This window comes from Opisthorchis viverrini, assembly GCF_000715545.1.
Source record: "Opisthorchis viverrini unplaced genomic scaffold opera_v5_9, whole genome shotgun sequence".
Classification (NCBI taxonomy): Eukaryota; Metazoa; Platyhelminthes; class Trematoda; order Opisthorchiida; family Opisthorchiidae; genus Opisthorchis; species Opisthorchis viverrini.
In genome coordinates this window covers 2,936,190-2,954,601 of record NW_008751665.1, presented here as the reverse complement: position 1 = coordinate 2,954,601, position 18,412 = coordinate 2,936,190, and the positions used below count along the sequence as shown (strand labels likewise).

The following is an 18,412-nucleotide window of genomic DNA, read 5'->3' as shown; positions in this document are numbered from 1 at the left end:
GGAAACAGTAGCAATGCACCTCGCAGTCGAACAGCAAATCTCCACAAAGGGGTGAACAAGATGTTTGTTGTCCACCTGCAATGCAAAGGAATCCATTCTTTGTGCCTCATATCATTATCAATATTGAAGACAACGGTAATACTCACTGGCACCTAACTTCCATACTGGTGAACAAGGTGTCTCAAACGCGGAACGTCTTCATGTGACGATCGATTTCACTCTCTATCAATCGGGATCATTCTTGGGCGAAGCAAGTCCATATCCAGATACTGTGTTGCTCTTCTTGTGTCATAATATGAAATAAATAAACGACAATAACTGTCCAGCTATAGCACCTTTTCGGTATCCAGCCACCATACTACCCGAGGGAAACAAGAGGGCCAATAGGCTGCCAGGCTGCTCAAGCCTAGACGGGGGAAGTCGAGATACTTGGTTTGGGCCTGCCGGATACCAAGTTCGCGCCTTAACCACCGAGCCATCTCGAACTCAGTATAACAGTCAGCCGTAATGAAGTAACCAACTCAATACCAGTGAGAGTGAGGCCAGGCGATGTAAAGCTGGTCTCAATGCAGCGCTAGTCTGTCTGAACAAATTGCCAGTCGAAATAGAGATACGAATATATATACGTATATATAATGTTGAATCTAACTTGATCTTATGATAATTCCCCCATTCATCTGCTTACTCCACCTATGAACTATTGACCTCCAGTTGTTTTGCTTGTTCGTACCTGCCACTCACCTTGCCGCAGAGGCCGTCCTTTCTGACACTTGTGTATTGACAAGGGTGTCTGTGAGTGAATGTGAGCTGCTGATCTACTTACCCACGTGCGTTTGCTGAGCCTGCCTTAGCTTGTTTTCTGATGGGTTCCGTGCAATCGCACGTCCAATGAGAATCACGAGACGTCGTCGGAAGGGACGACCGCAACCTATGCTACTCAGCCATCATTCCGCTCGCCGGTTTTTGGTGTGAGGACGTTGATACTGTGCCGGTCAGTGACAGACCTGTGAACTTGTTGACGCTACGAGCGTGAACAATTGGAGTTTCTGGTATATATTTGCTTACCCCTGTGTAAATAGTACCGTAGAATTACGAACCCAATTCTTCCTTTTGATATTTGGGATTGTCGAACCTACGCGTCAATCAAAGCTCCGTATCGGAACCTCACCAATATATATGTTCGTCAGTCATGAAAGCTTCAGGCCATCTTTGCTTTTTGTCACAAATTCGCCAACTTCTTCCATTGAAACCACGGAACTCAATTCATCTCTAAAGTTATTCGACGTTTTCTCCATGTTTTATCTCGCCCCTCAGCTCTACCTGTACAATGTGCAGCCTACGGATGCCGGAAAGTATCGATGTGTGGTTAGCAACGAGTACGGACAAGCGAAACGTCAGTGGACCGTGCAGGTGATGTGTAAGTTCAACGCCCCCAAGAGGTAGATGTATGTAATCTCAAAAGTTACCGAAACCAAAGAACTACTGAATTCTGTTAGTCTATCGATCGGTGGACGATCGTAAGGGGTCTCTATAACTGACGCAGTGCGCGTGTGTGCTTTGATAAAAGGTTAACAAAGTGGATAACTTCAAACACTGCAGCTCTACATTTACTTGGTACCGTATTCCTAGAGTTTGTTATTCTTTTTCGAAACGGCCTCTCAACTAACATCCTTCTCAGCTCATTTTCTACGGATTGATCTGAAGAATACAATGTCCACATGCAACGAATCCAATCGATTGCACTCCTAACAAACGCGCTAGCACGTGATCAATTTGCGCGTCTAATCAACTGGTGGCTTAGAGTGGAGTGCATCTGTTATAAACTATGATTGAGCATTGAACCGGGTCATTTACATGTACCCAATGTCTGAATTCCTGCCTAAGGTTTTTCTGGGTTTTGTTCTAATCGCCAACTCGGTAACTGCGTACCCATACTCTAACATCAAATGGTTTCGTTGGCATACTGATGGGAAGAATGGTTTCGATATTGTCTCCAACTTCAAAAGTCCCGTTTTTGGAGAGTTCAAAGGCTTCGAGTCACCGAATCCGATGTTCCAGGGACCAGGTTTTTGGGATACGCCAGTATGGGCCCAACAGGAACCGCAACCGCATTTCGGTCAACGCCGTCCTCAGCAGAACGATCCACAAAATCACCACAAACACTACGAATACCCCAGATCATGGCCTGCTTTGAGACATGATAAGACAATCGACCATGATGTCAAGTTGGAGGCAGCATCAATGAAAACCAAGAACAAGAATAAACCAGTAACTACTCAACAATCCACATTCGACTGGCCTGTGTTTCAGCAACCGTTTTTGTTCGAGTCAGCAACGACGGGTGACAACTGGCTTTCTAACTGGATAAACAGTCAAACCAAACCGAAATCGTCAAATGCCAAAAGCCAGAACAAAGTTACCGGAACAGCGGTCACGTATACATTTTCGAAAAAAACAACCATGAAAAATGGCAAGGTCAATACGGATGCGTACGGTGCGGTGACAAACGAACAATTCAATGACAAGCCTCCCAAAACTGTCCCGCTTACAACTTACAGTCAGCCATGGGCGTTTCCACAGTATCCAGTCGGGGGCTATGATCCGTTCGCAATGAACTCTGTTTTTGTTGGCCCAAGAAACAACATGTTTGGTGATGGATTTCCGGGTGCTGGATGGGGAGGCCATGGTGGAAATTTTCTCGGACCCTTTGGATGGTGATTTCCTGGTAGTCTATAGGTGTACTCTTTTTATGTAACCCATTTTCAACCCCGCCCCTTCCGCATACCTTTGAATGTGAATATGGCTTTGTAAGTATAGTGTTCTGTTGTCATTCTTCAGTGGTTGCTTACCGGGCTTTGGACTTGAGTTTGGGTTGAACAGTAGTAGTCGTTCAGCTGTAGCACCCTTTCGGTGCCTAACTGTCATGCCACCCGAAGGTTGCACGAGGGCTGGGATACTGCCAGGTTGCCCAAGCCTAGACAGGGGAAGTCGAGAGGTGGAGGTCGGGTTCGAACCACGGACATTCCGGCCAGTAAATTTGCGTTCTAACCACTTGGGCTATCTCGCCCAACAGTTGGCTCAACAGTTCGCTGAACAGTTGGTTCGGTAGATCGGCAGACCCACTACAAGTGCCCGCACGCAGACTTTCGTCCCAGCGTGGAGATCTTTGACATGATTGAAAAATTTGTCTCAACAAACAGAGAATTGTATAGCACAGTCTACAACTGCGATGTGTTGAATACTCAGATACAATTCACAGAAGGTCCGTACAGCGACGGACTACGGTTCTTTTCCTGATTGGAAGTCGTTTGTAGATTAAAGGCAAATACCCTTCGAAAGTTCCTTTTCTCTCAGCATTCAGTATGGGTTGGAGGCAATTCATTAATCATTCAAACGGATGGTTCTGGGGTCGTGGGGTCTGAAAAGTTCTACCAGTTGAAGAAACTCAACACCCAGACAGAAATGCCGAACTTACACCATGTGTCACCTCGAGTACCGTAAAACCTGCACGCTCTAAAGGTGATGCCTTCGGACTTCACTTCACTTCCAATGCATGCCTAGACACGTAGAAAACAGCGGCGTGAACAAAAAGCCCTTCAGAAGCTTCTGGGATATTGGGAACAAAATTTACGTCAGCCCGTCTAACACCTCGTGGACCAAGATTAGTGGTCGGGCACTCACGACTGCTACTCCACCTTGTTATCAGCCGGTACAAGTTGATTAACAGTCAGTTTTTCCAGGTTAGGGAGAGATTCAACAACTTTGGCAGCTTATGGATCGTTACTAGGTGTTTCGCCCTGAAACACGAAGCACTGCGTGGTTTTGTAATAGCGACTGAACAGCCACAAGCGTCATTGTAAATTGGTTAAATTGCTTCCCTCTGTTCCACAATTCAAGACATCCACCTGTGAATGTACCAGGCTGTAGAAAACACTTTCTGAATCACACGCTGGCGCTTTCTAGTATCTTGCGTTCCTTCAACCACCATCATCTATCGACTTCCAAAGTTCGGGTGTTTGGTTTCGTTGCCCAAACTGCGTCCGCACCTAGTCTGATTCGCCTGTCTTGGTCACGTTTGTATGGACAGTAAGACTGTAATTGACATTTGTCATGGTTTCAGATATGATTGTGATCGCTGCTTGCATCTGCTTGCACCCACATACAAGTTTTGCACAAACGCTGACAACTGAAACTCGAAATTAGGTTGGAAAAAGTATGAATAGAGAATGTGCGCATGTGACTAGATTAACCAATATTCGGATAAATCTCAAGACAGTTGAAAGATGCCTTTGTTTCTGTCACAAATCTCATCGTTGATTTGAACAATTTTCGTTATTCTTCAACGCCGATCCTAGGTACTGATCCAAACTAACCTTCTTAGTGTCTCTCACTGAAGTAAAAGTGATCTTTGATGGTCTTTTTCCATACCTTTTTTTGAAATCCTGCTAATTATCTCGTTTGAAGGCGAAACGAAACACGTGGTAGTCTAGAATAGGGCTACGAATTTAAAGTAAATATTTTTATAAACTATTCGAAAGGGGTAGTTCAAGTGTAGTACCCCTTCTCCCTAGAAAGATACTACTCAAGAGGGAGACTTCCGCCAAACAATTCAATTACGTGGCAAAGTAACTTTTGTCAGCTCGTTTGTATGTGAATGCGAACTGTTGGGTTTTGAAAACTCATAAGAAAAAGGACGACCAGTAGAATTAACACCTTTGTTTTCTAAACATAAATGAATCCTCGTGCCTCCCAGCCTTCTGTATTGTTATGCACGTATTGCTTTAAGCTGCTCCTGACCTCTGAATGACATTAAGTGTATCCGGTATCGAGATTTTCTCTTATATGCATTGGTCGGAATTCACACCGAAACAAAGAAGGAGAACGCCGTATCCTTCTTTCACTATTAAAGGACTGATCAAATGACCTTGTATCTATTCCAAAAAGCAGCGGACTTTGTGATCCCGTTTCCAGGAGACTTTTTCAGTTCAATAATTCCGGAGTTTATGTGCTAGAGGTCGCTTCGCCAAAAAAGGTCAATCGAGCGGGACAGTATCTTCATGCGAAATGTACTTTTAAAGCAGGAAATCTGGAATGATATTAGATCCTCGAATATTGAATAAAGTCATTCAGCTGTAGCTGTCACCTTTGCTTAACAGTCTCCTTCGAAAGACAACGTTTCCCCTTCGTAAACATGAAAATACCCAGGAGGAACATCTTTCGATTTTCACATGTAGAGTTGGGAGCAGGTGCGAATTTCTTTCCACTTGTCATACCTAACTACACATTGAGGAGCTTTCTAGCCAGATACAACCAGTACTTAGTGGAGTGTCGTGAAAAAAAACTCTGGCATATCAAGCTGGCTGGTCCTTTCAAACTCCAAGTCACATTGCCGACGGCCACTTCTTGCCCAAATCGGACGCATTGTTGCGGGTGATGGATGGCCTGACTCGTCACAATAAAAAAGCACCACATATTTGATGGCTCCTTTGATCAATGCTAGAACTAATCAAGATCTAAATGAAAGTTCGAATCAAACACTTTGGAGCCAACAGTCTTCAAACAGAAAACTGCTAGTTTTGACATCTTCTGACTTGGGTTATCGGAATCATGCGAGGTTTTGCCAGCCTAAATGGTAAGCCAACAGCTTCTGAGACGAGATGATCTTTACGAACCAGGTAACTGTAATGTCTGTGTGCTTGCGAGCAAAATCTCCCTACGTCAAAAGGTTCTGGATAAAAATTTAACAGTCTGATATAGCGGAACAATGAAAACAAGTAACAGAATGGGGTCGGCTGACTGTAATTTATTCAAGAAGTTGAAAGCATTGGAAGAACCGGATGACCCCGTCACACAGCGCAATCTAAACCTTCACCTCCCTTCCTTGAATCCCAACTCCGGTTTTGGACTTGACTAGTGAACACTCATGAGACCTGTCGCCTAAGTGTTTACAAGTTACTTGAGTTACCTGGCTGAGTGTGTATACCATGTATATTCAGAGCACCATGGACAGACCTTTTTATCCAATCACTCGGGAGCGATTTCGCCACGACATTTCGCGTCTCCCGGAGGCGACTTAACACTGACGTCTTCTATGTCTTGGATATAAGCCCACTGGTGAGCTGGCCAAACTTTCACTGTCACCAGTCTCTTGAGCAGAGTGTGGAGATCAGTTAGGAAGTATACATCATAAAGATGAAACTGCTTCGCCCAACGCACAAACCATGCGACCGGTTGAGACGAATCATGCAGTGCACGAGTGAAACCGGGTTTTGTTCTAAGTCATGGAATTGCAACTTTGTGCAGAAAGAATTAGGAATGTTTAGCGAAAGCACCGTACTTTTTTCATTGACATTCTGGGAGTTATGGTGATAAACTTGAGTAATAGATAAAGTTTAAGTGAACATTCTGCTCCAGATTCTACAAAAGTTCTTCAAGACCCATGAATTATCTTCTAACAATCTCTTTCACCTGTGATCAAACAGACAGACTCGATCGGTATACTTTGACGAAAACTCATAAACGATCAGCAGGATGTTGTGTACCTGGATTTTCTTATCCTCCTGGACACAGCACTCCCTCCAAAGGGAAAGCAGTTCCAAGAAAAGAACAAGTAAGGTTAATCAGTACCTTCATCATGATTCCACCTACCAAGAGAGTTGCTTCCAAGAACAGAGCAATCTAATCTGGCAGACTGCGTTTCGTGTCTGTACTCAATGACACTTGAACTGTGGCTCTCGACCATTTAGGTAGAAGAAAGAAGAAAGGAGCCAATCCAATGTGCGAAACACCATCAAAGACAGTATGCTCTTTGAAGCAGTTGACCTGGGAGGTATTCTATCATCGAATAAACAATGCACACACCATCATATAGTGATTTAACTAGGCATACACTTGATAAATACAACCTCTTGACGGTCAATACGGTAGTTGATTAACAATAATTTCAAGTGCTACTGAAGTTCAAAAACTACCCTGTGCCATTCATAAGGCTGCTACTGAGATCTTCCAGAATAGGGTCCTCAAAGACAGGCGTCTATTGAGAACGGAAGAACTTGCCCATTCGAGTTAACCGTTGCTCTAAGAGCTAGATGAAATTAGGTGATTGGCATGGAGCTGGCAGTTTTATCATTTCTGAAATCCGATTGAGCAATATTATCAAAGAAAGATAGATAACAACGCGTCATCTCTCTCGATCAGATGCGAACTTCTAGGCCTGTCAGGTTAAGCTAAGCGTTTTTCTGGTATCCAGAAATCAGTCCCTTGGTGATGAACAGTGGTCATGTGAAGTCAGAACTCTCCGTAGAAGGGAGATTTTAGTATGATGGATAAAATTGAAAATGCAAGCAAAAAATCGATAAAATCCGCTGGAATTTCCTGGAAATTGATACATGAGAGATGAAGATATTCGAACAAATGACCAATCTTCCCACTCTGTTAATAAACAAATATGTGACCCTGCATTTCATATTTGGTTGCTAGCCCCATTTCTGACTTTTCTGAACTTTTTTGCTCAGGAATTCCTCATTTCTTTTATTCCATGGTACAATTTTAGAACAATGGATAAGTTGCGACTTCAAATGCGCTGCGCAATTCCATCTAATGTTGACGTTGCCTGTTAGTAATATTGAAACAAATCAAGGAAAGAAAAAATACAAAATCTCCTGTGGATGCACTCGATGGTTTCGGAGATGCTTTCATTTAAATGTCAATTTAAACAAAACGACTTGATCTCTCCGTTGTTAGCACGCTTTTCGACAGTCTTTCCAACATTTTGCCCTTTCTTTCGAACAGCGCCACCGACAATCAGATTCTCCACACCGGAAGGTGAGCAAAGCGTGTCGTTGGGTTCGGCTTTGGCATTGTTCTGCGTCGCCAGCGGTCACCCACCACCAAAGATCACGTGGACGAGGGACGGCAAACCTATCGACCTCAGTCGTTATTCGATCAGTGAAGATCAAATACACTTGCGGTTACCCGAAGTGGCAGAACATGACAGCGGTCGGTATGCCTGTCTGGTGAGCAGTGAGTACGGACAGACCTCAAAGACGTTCGATGTGAAAGTGACGTGTAAGTGTCTTGCTCCTGATTTCAAAATGCTCGAAAGCCTGGGTGTTCAAATGACACTATGTCTGTCAGAAAGGCTGGCTTCCCGGAAAGAGGTGCTGATCTGTTGAATGACCTTGCGCGTACTGTTACCGTCCCTCATGAACCACCATTTTTAGCTTAATTTCGTGGTTCGATTAATAGTCGTGATTTCAAAATGCTCGAAAGCCTGGGTGATCAAATGACACTGTCTGTCTGAAAGGCTGTCCTCCCGGAAAGAGGTACTAATCTGGTGAATGACCTTGCGCATACTGTTACCGTCCCTCATGAACCACCACTTTTAGTTTAATTTCGTGGTTCGATTAATAGTGAAAAATGATATTTTGATCGAAGTTGTGTTTTCCGTTGTCGAACTTATGACGTCTTGACTAGTTTCTCCCGCATACTGTGAATTTCAAACAGACGCACCACGTCTTGACAGTGATGGGCAGCTTCAATACAGCCTGGAGCGGACGGTTGGTGGGAGCGCGTTACTTGAATGTCTCGTATCTGGTAATCCGGTCCCGAAGATCACGTGGTATAAGGATGGAGTTCCGTTGGACCAGCTCCCATACAGGTGAGTCGTCATTACCTATCTAGAATATATGTTTTGTTCACCTGTGGGAGTCGTAAATCCGGCGTCGAACCTTGCTGGTTAACCAAGATTTTTATACTAACTCCACAGATCATATTTTCAACCGCACTCTCAGTCCAGTATTAGATGATGTGACTACACAAAGTCCGTACACCAACTGCCGACCTCACTGTGTCCCACTTTTGAAACTGCTTCCGATCCGTGTACAATTCAAAACATTTGACAGACCAGCAGACGTCAGGGCCTTCTAAGTGACTTCGTTTTCTTGTTTGAAGCAGACCGAAGCGTTGAGCCAAAATGTGGCTAGAATGAATATCGGGGCACCAAGCAGTATGGAACACATAGTTCGAAGACCCTATGCATTCTAGCTGTAATCTCCCGTTAACTCCAATAGTTCTATTGTAATCTTCAGGTACCGTCTCATCAATCAGGATCGGCAACTGGAAATCATCGCTATGCAGCCATCGGATGCCGGTCGCTACCGCTGCGTCGCAAGGAATCCATTTGGGCAAATCGAGATCAACACTGACGTCGTCGTTGGAGGTAAAGCGTTTTTATTAGTTTCTAAAGTTGTTTTGTCCACACTGGGAACCCAAGCAGTGTAATTCTCACCAATTCTTACGATGACTGGACTAATGACTGGAAGGCCGTGAGTTCAAATATCCACAAACATCTGTGTGATGTGCAATGCCTGTGATTCCACACAAGAATGAAACGGTTGTTTGGAATAGACAGGTTTTGCCTGCAATCTAAAAAAATTCTATTAAAACAAAGTGATTTTTGATGGATATTTTCCGCCCACATACTCACCATTTCATACAAGGATAATGAATCACCTTTCGTCTCCACATGATTCCAGCCTAAACCTAAGTAATGCTGATGAGTGCGTCAGTCGTATAACGCTTCGTTTGTAAAACAACTGTGGAAAGATTGTCCATACTCACACCACTCGTTTGAACGGTTGCGTTCCTGTTCTGGCGTAATTATTCCGGTGAGTCCACGCCAAAGGGATGCAGTGGACTCGAGTTTCGCTCTTACTAGAACTAATCAGCAGTTCATATCCAATAGCCGTGCCGGGATCTGAACCCCGGACATCTGACACGCGAGGCGTGCGCGTAACCACTGCTCCACCAACGCACGTTGGATGCATCTGAATTTTCACATCTGAACAGGCGAACGTGTTCACACTTGAGCGATGTGATTGGTGTGCCCGATCCATCGAACGACGACCCAGTAACTGTCCTGGTTGTGACGATCGATTGACCCGCCAGTCAGGACTTCCCGGTCAGGTAGCGTGGCACACGCTTGGAAAAATTATTACATGTTGAATCCTTCCATTAGGCGGTAAACTTAGGGCAGCATCTGCTCGAACATGGAGTCCCAACCGCCCTCTCCATATCAGTCAGTGGATGACCCACCGGCCATGAGTCGAAGGTTGTCAAATGTTGGCGGGGAAGTAACAAGGAGAATTGCCACCATTTGAAAGACTGCGGACCACTACGAAAGTGCATCTCGCGGTGATGCTTCCTGTGTTATGAGCTAACTAGGTCGAGCGAGTTAATTAAGGCTAGCAAAAATGATGATAGGCTAATGGGCCGACCAGAATTCCCCAAATGCCACTTAATATGGACCGTCCGGACCCAATAAAAGCAAACAAGACAATTGAGCTCTTGTGTGTTACACTCAAACGAAGGGGACCGATAACCAACTGATAGCTCAAGTACTTACTTACTAGCTAGACGAATTCGATTCATTTGTTATTCTGGGATCCACATGGCTGGACAAGAATCACTTTTCCGCGATAACCTCTTGAGTATCTCTCTACTTATTCTAGTGTTCCAGTTTTCTCGATGGTCAAAGTGATGAAGGAATGGATTATTTTTTTACTTCCACGATGTCATCGATGGAAGCTCTGAGAAAAGATACTTCGATATATTGGGGATCAGATTAACCAAAAAATGAGGCGCATTTTGTTCAGCCTTTTCGGTTGCGAAACGGACGACTCTTTTGAGCATCACGCTATCATTGAATCAATTCGTTAACGAGTGATTTTTCATGTACAGAAAGACATTCATTTTCAAACTGCGATCGCGAAACTGAGCTGTTCTAGAGTAGCGTCGTATCAATTAGTAGTTTTTACAGTCCCGATTGTCGCCTGAAAATGTCAACCTACTCTCCAGTTTGACCGAGTCAGATACGATCGATGCAAGTGAGGATAATGTGTCTTGTGTATGTATGTTTTAGCAATCTCACCAAACCAAATCAGTTACACCGTAGGAGGAACAAAAAACGACTTCCAGTGACACACACACATCGGGACAAAGTCATGTAATTCACAGTGTCAACGCGCACTTCTCCTGAGGATAGGTTCACTCATGAATGTAGTTCCACCGAATCCCATACAGGGTTTCTTCGGTACTGTCAAACTTCAGCTACATGGCTCTGGGCGGTTACGAAAATTGAAAATTATTGGTTTTCAAAACCAGAGAGAATTGCCTCGGTCCTAATTTTTTGCACTAGAGGGAGAAGCTGCGCATGTCATCCACGACCGATCGTGGGCTGTCGAAGAGTTTTCAGCAAATTTGTGAGTAGTTTCCTTTATGAAAATATACTACGATATCTCGAATATCGTACCAACTGAAACATGAGGCGGCCTGGGTGCAGCACATTCAGTTGAACAATACCATAAACGAGAGATTCAGTTGATTCTGTCGTGAAAACTAAATTGATTTGTAAATGAGTGTATTTATTTGGTATCTGTCCAGCTGGGGTGAAGGTAATGGGCACCCATTCAGAAGCCATTGATCTGGGAGATAAACGTTTCACTGAATCAATGAAAGTAAGCCACTTGGAGTACAATCTCCCCAATGCAAATATGTGCTACTGAAAATGAAGATTTAAGCACATGTTTACTGTGGTTTGCTGAACAATCGTGCAAGTCTGTACCAGTCCCTTTGCTTCCTGCTCCGCCCGCTATGGTATATCAAAAGGCACGATGGCTTCAGACAGCCCTCTATACAGACTATGGAGGACTATTACAACTGCATTTATAGGGTAATCACAGAATGTTCCACAAGGTCGTGCTGGAATCTCCGTGAGGGGACGAGGAGCGTCGAGCTGAGGCTGCTCTAGCCAGATTGGCTAGCAATCAGGACATGCCTTCGTTTGATCCGTAGCCCGCACGTGACACATCTGTCCAATTGATGTGACGTTCGGCTATTAGGGACGGCTGGCCTCCGGACAATCCTCGTGCATGCATCCTATTGTAATCGGGAGTTCTTCGTTCGCATAAATACCAAGCTGAATGCTTTTAGATTATGCATACTACTCATCAAGTTTCTGAAAAGTCTTGGACAGCCCACAACCGGTTTCACCCTCCTTAGGGCTCACAACGTAGGCGAAGTCGCCTGTCAACCTTATGTTCTACTTGAACCCATCTGAAATACGAGGCGTTCTTGCGAATCACATTGAGCTGACAGGGATCACCGTAAACGAGAGATTCAGTTGAGGTTCATTCGTCTTCCAACAAAACCAAATTTGCAAATGAGAGTATTTTGAAAATTATCAGGCCATGTTCTTTTCATGCAGCCTTTGGACACAGTCTCCACCCACCCAGAGCAAAACTTTCAAAGTTAGCTTTTTTAAAGTTACGGTACACAGTGCCTACAACCATCCAAAGAAAGATTGCCGGTTATAAATCCATGTATCCGGCTCTGCTATATATTCCCGCTGATGAACCTATGTAGTCAGCAACAGGAGCGAAGGGTGAAATCTTTCCAGAAAACTTGAGAAAAAACGACAAATAAGTGGATACATGAACTCCGACCTTTCTGTTCATACCGGAGATGCTTTTCAGTCTGCTTAGAGCAAGTATTCTCTTCCAGTTCCTATGCCTCTTTGAAGAGGACGGCTATCCAGGATACTTAATACCCCCAAAACTCACATTTGCCTGGTGATTCTGGGTAATCGGGATATTTTTCAACCTAGATTCGGCCGTGAAAGTGGGATAAACTCTATTTGAAAACCCGATAACTAATTTACAACCGGCATACACTTATTGAGATTCATTAGTCATACGCATCTCACGTTTATCCGGAACACACGGTCACGTGGTCTTAAAGACAGGACGTGCTACCTCCTGTCTAGGTAAGAACTCCATCAGCTTCCACTGTTGAATGGCACACTGCTTCTAGAAGTACCCGCAGTGTTCCATCCTCAACGAGGACGGAATGTTCGCATTTCGTAGGATTTGACTTACATAATTAATTGGACAGCACACCCACAAAGAGCATAACCTCTGAAACAACACTTCATTGTACATGGTCCACGCTCCATAGCAAAATCTTTCTTTCAACCACCGCCATAAATATCTAGCCTAGAATAGAGTCTTAAGCAATCTTGTGAGTGCTGTTCGTTCAAGAAAAAAGACCACACCTTATTTCTCTGCTTGCCCCAATTGCTGTTGCATGACTGTACTTTGGAAGTCATTTCAACGAATTATCTTTTAGGAATCAGATTTTCGAACGAAAAATTAGCCTGTTTTTTGCTCACTTCGATGCATCAACTTGCATTTTGTCCATCTCATTCATAACCGTCTTTTTGTAGCCCCAGCGCGCGTCGATCGTGGACGCGTGCGCACAGACTATACGATACGCGAAGGCGATGAGTTGGTCCTTCCTTGTCCAGCCAACGGATCACCGCCCCCGAGGATCCAGTTCTCAAAAGTAGGAGATTCTGGTTCCGGATGGAACGAAAATACTATGCCAAGACATGCGGTAGTCTCCCAGGTAAGTGATACAAATGTGTGCCGATTGTGGACCAGAACACAAGTGACCTGTTGGCTGAGGTGTGCGTAGTAGGTGAGCTCAGGGATAGCAACAGATATTTATGGTGAATGGACGATCAAATCGAGTTGACAAAACTACCTTCACGTAACAAAACACTGCATGCAACGAACCTTGTACTTTATTTGCGAATAGCAAAGGTATCCGACGCCTCGTAAGGACTATACGGCACACCTTGGGCCCCCAGCCCCCAACCTCATAAGCGCGACCAAATTCAACTTGGAAGACTGTAGTTTTCAAGTGTTATTCTGGAATATACCAAACTCTATTTGTTAGAAGCAGCGCTATTTGGGCACGTTGTATTCGTTAAAATGACTTAATGTCATCATGCGGAGTTAGAAGCTTGAAAAACCTATATTGCCCAACTCCGAGTCGACCAAATGAAGACATTTCAAATGCTGATCCGGCGGTGGTGACGATAGTTTAGTCTAAAAAGAGCATAGCAATGACCCATGTTTATTGCTTTCAACAATAGCAAGATGGTTGATGACAAACGATCGGAAATTTCTTGGTCAGCGAGCGGTTGCGCGACGATATCTCTTCACATGATGGCAAGACGTTCGCAAGTCGATTGCCAAACTCAGCGAACAGATCAACCAATACCTGATCAACAGTCAATTAACACACCCTAGTTACCAATATTCAGACAGCAGGAGAGGCCCTCCCAGGTCTCTTCACCTTCCTTACTTCAAAATCCTCCTCTCCTGGTTGTTTGATTTCCATCCTGAGGATCTAGACTAAGATCCTCAGGATCTTGACCCGTTTACTCTCGCTCGGAAATCGATCCATCTATCTCCAAAAGGAGTATCTCCTCAGATGGATTATCACTGAATAGTGTGCGGTGACAATACGTCTTCAATTATTCGTGTTTGTACGGTTTGTACCAATAGTCTGAAGACGCACTATATGCTTTTTTGCTTGTTGCACACCAGGACCGACAAACTCTGGCCTTCTTCCGTACGAGAAAATCAGACAGCGGTACGTATCAGTGTAACGCGAGCAACGCTGTCGGCTGGGACATCATGGAGTATATTGTTCGCGTAAGGGGTAAGTCTAAACATTTGCGCAAGAAACTCGACAATTTGTGTCACGGTATTTTCGGGGAGCGAGATGGCTCAGTTGTTAGAGCGCAGATTTACTGACCGGAAGGTCCGCGGTTCTAACCCGACCTCTGTCTCTCGGCTTCCCCTGTCTAGGCTTGGGCAACCAGACAGTATCCCATCCCTCGTGCTCCCTTCGGCTAGCATGACAGCTGTGCACCGAAAGGGTGTTAAAGATGAACGATTTTTATTATGATTTCCGGTCTCTGAAGCTTTTCATTAACATTTCTTAAGCTGACAGCTAGTTCCTTGGATCTATTTCCTTAGTTCCTGAATGGTTTGAATAGGAGGCTTTGTGAATGCTTTTTCAACGATGAGGGATTAGTCCCTCTTGTGATGTTGAGGCGAACAAAATTGTTCCGCGACTTAAGCGCATGAGTACCAAATCCAAATCATGTTCAAACGAATCCCTCAGACTATGGAAATTAAATTCTAACAGAGCATACTCTGCTCAGTGACTGATTGATTCATTTGAGAATAACTTCCAACAGAAACTCTGTGAGGCTGTTTCTCGTATGTGTGGACGAGAATCACTCAGTACGCGAAACTGTTACTCTTCGAATTTTGTGTGGTAAACCGATTGTTTAATGAGTCGTGAAATCAGACTCGAACCAGACAAAAGACTGATCGATTCCTGGCTCCCATTCGTTTTTCACCTCCTCTTCAGTTCCACCGACTTTCGACACATCGAACGTCCAACCAGAAGTGCATTGGTTTGTCAATCAAACGCGTTCATTGGACTGCACCTTGATGGAGGGAATCGATCCTGCACCGCAGATCAAGTGGGAGAGACGTGGGGTTCCAGTAGTGAGTGGTCCAGATATCCAAATATCAGCCGATGGAAGCAAGCTGACTGTGCCCCAAGTTCAACCTCGAGATGGTGGCGAATATATCTGTCACGCACAAAATGAGGTGGGGAAATCTACTCAGATTTTCAATGTACTGGTTTATGGTAAGTACGCTTGAGTGGAACGATAGAGTGGCTATGCTTAATAGGAGTTTAGCCAATGGGATTTGACGATTGTAACATATATACGAATCCCAACTCTGTTTGCTTGCTGTTTGTAGCCCTTTGACGTGAGTTCGTTGGTTGTGTATCACCTGTTTGTAATTCACAAACTTCTCTCAACAGTGCGACCAAAGTTTGTGGATGCCACAAGACGAATTCACGTGCAAGCTGTTCAGAACGAAACAATCCAGCTTCAATGCGAGGCTACGGGTGAACCAAGACCTCGATTTTCCTGGTTCAAACGTGATGTGGAGATTCTTAGGCCCAAGGTAATTGGCTCCCCGTTCGGTGGCTCTGAGCGCTCAAACATAGCCATCCTCAGTGGTGATCAGATATTGCAAATTTCCAATATTCAACTGAAGGACAAAGGTGAATACACGTGCACTGCAAGCAATGGTGGTGGAACCATTGAGAAGAAGTTCAACGTGTCGGTGATTGGTGAGTAGTTATCCATGTCTGTTTGTGTACTTTGAGAACTAATGCTCAATTCGCTGCACTGCCACCTATACGTACCGTTATCCTCTGAACAGCCAGACTGGATGAACTAATCAAACGGAGGCTTCAAAGGACTGATTAGAATAATCACCTCTGAGATGACTGTGTCCACAAACACATAAGGAAGTGTACTAACGACGATCAATTTAGGTACACCAATAGCGGTCAGCGAAACTAGCAACAATGGAAACTTAATTTTAGCGTATTGGCTCCAGACTATTGGAGATTAGACCAACAGCACGATTTTTCAAACAATTTGTTTCTAATCGTTCTTTCTGCGACGTTTACTAGTGGTTGATCAGATGGGAGTTGATCTGTTCGCCGAGCTTGGCAATAGGCTTACAAGCGTTTCTTCCCCAGTCGGGTAGACATCGTCAGTGCGCAAATGAACGGGTGTTTTCTCCGTGCCTAGCTGCGTTAATGTAGTTTCTGAAGAGTATCTAATATCCCGTCATGTGATTGGCTGGTTGGTATATACCTTCTGTTGCATTATTGTAGGACCGACCGTGATTTTTTGCTGCGTTGTGGTCTGTATGCCCCTTATTCCATTGGTTTTTTGGATGGCTGCTTTGGGGTGCTTTGGGTCTGTTTACAGTTGGTCCTTTCCCGGTTTATGTTTCGTTGTAGTCTTCCTTCCTTGAATCTGGCTGGTTGTGAGGGCGGCTTCTATTTTTGGTAAATTCCTTGCTTCAGCCTGATTGCTTTTTTCTTTTGACTTTATCCGCCTCTGCGTTCTGTAGTTCCGTAATTCTTTTGTTTGCAGTGGCCGGTAGATTGGATCAATTCGATGTGTTTGTTGATGGCTTTTTCAGTGGAAGTTTGTATCGACTGCGAAGATTTTTGTAACGAAGTTTGTGCGAAATTTGTATCGGCTCTTTTGTCCTCAAACTGATGATCATCGACCTTTTTTACAGACCATCAAAAATCCAACATACCTCATATATAGAATTTCTTGGTCTAACCAGCTAATGAATTATTCAGCCAGTTGTCTGACAAGTGAATAGTTATAACCTTACCAAGTAATGTTTTTCATAACTTTTTGCGAAGTGGTCAACAACCTAGAAACTATTCACAAGGTTGCTGAAAACGCTTCGACAGCCCACGATCGGTTTCGTCCTTCTTGGGGCTCATCAGGTAGGCGCAGTCCCCGAGCTTCAGTCAACCTTGTGTTCTACTTGAACCCAAATTGGACAGATTCCGACAAATACACTCATTTGTACATCAATTTGGTTTTCACGGGTGACTCGCCTGAAACCCAGCTGTATCTCTCTTTTATGGCTTTCCTAAGCAATTGAATGTGCTGCACCAGGCCGCCTCATGTTTCAGTTGGTACCATGTACGAGATATAGCGGTATATTTTCACATGACGCGGTCTTTGAGCAGCCCACTCAGTTGTGGAATATCATAAACGAGAGATTCAGTCGAGTCGCATGTGAAAACCAAATTGATGTGCATTTATATGCATGTATATATGTATGCATGCTACTTTGCCCCTACTGTGGCTCATCGAACTCTGTGCGCTTCGGTTCGAACTTTGGAATAACGAATCCGCTAGATCCGATAAAATATCAAAACAGAGTGGATGAGTATGGAGGGAGCGACTCAATTTAGAAATTTGTGGCTGTACAAAGACTTCACTCGAAAACTGATGACCCTGATGTGGAAAGCGTTCCATGCCTGTGCGCAAGCAGACCAACCACAAGGGAGCCAGTTGTCATAAGCCACCGATCCACAGTAGCTCGGTGAACTGAGACCGAACATTGTCCACGGGTTCGAGACTAGACACATGCAGTGCAGATGGAGCTTAGCTGAAACCAATAAAAGCCCAATTCGTACTCTGATGCTCATGACAATCGTTCAGACCTCCCTTTCCGCCAAACGCACGTATGCCACTTTCAGTTGAGATGAACTTGCATTCTATACAGTATCCCAATCAACTCGTTCTTCGTATTAAAACAAGATAGGTATGCTCCAAATGTACCATGTCTTGAATGCCGATTTGAGGGCTGAAACTTTTGACCTCCAAGCACAGAGAAGAAATCAACAACGACACATTTTGAATAGCTTGTGTGTCCCTTTTGTTGTTGAAAATTACTGTCTCATACACTTAGAAGAGTTATCCTGCTTCTTTCATCGACTTATTGTTGCTTCTCGACCGAAAATTCATCACGGAAAATTCATCATTGCAAGGACTTTAGTCTATTTTGGCTATACCAGGACCACAAATTTGTTATGACTGTTAGAATGGAAAGACGTGGTTTTTTCGGGAATAACCGGTGAGAACCAC

The 18,412-nt window shown here is 44.2% G+C and overlaps 1 protein-coding gene across 1 annotated transcript in view; it reads left to right on the top strand.

Annotated features, from left to right (window-relative positions):
• T265_00915 (hypothetical protein) overlaps window positions 1–18,412 on the top strand; it is a gene marked incomplete at both ends in the record, with an annotated part of 141,560 nt that overhangs the window by 77,440 nt on the left and 45,708 nt on the right. Inside the window, 8 exons of the mRNA XM_009164810.1 lie at window positions 1,315–1,417; window positions 7,792–8,067; window positions 8,506–8,659; window positions 9,090–9,220; window positions 13,283–13,464; window positions 14,454–14,568; window positions 15,289–15,573; window positions 15,754–16,068. Coding sequence (XP_009163074.1) covers window positions 1,315–1,417; window positions 7,792–8,067; window positions 8,506–8,659; window positions 9,090–9,220; window positions 13,283–13,464; window positions 14,454–14,568; window positions 15,289–15,573; window positions 15,754–16,068 — 1,561 coding nt within the window. The remainder of the gene's footprint in view (window positions 1–1,314; window positions 1,418–7,791; window positions 8,068–8,505; window positions 8,660–9,089; window positions 9,221–13,282; window positions 13,465–14,453; window positions 14,569–15,288; window positions 15,574–15,753; window positions 16,069–18,412) is intronic.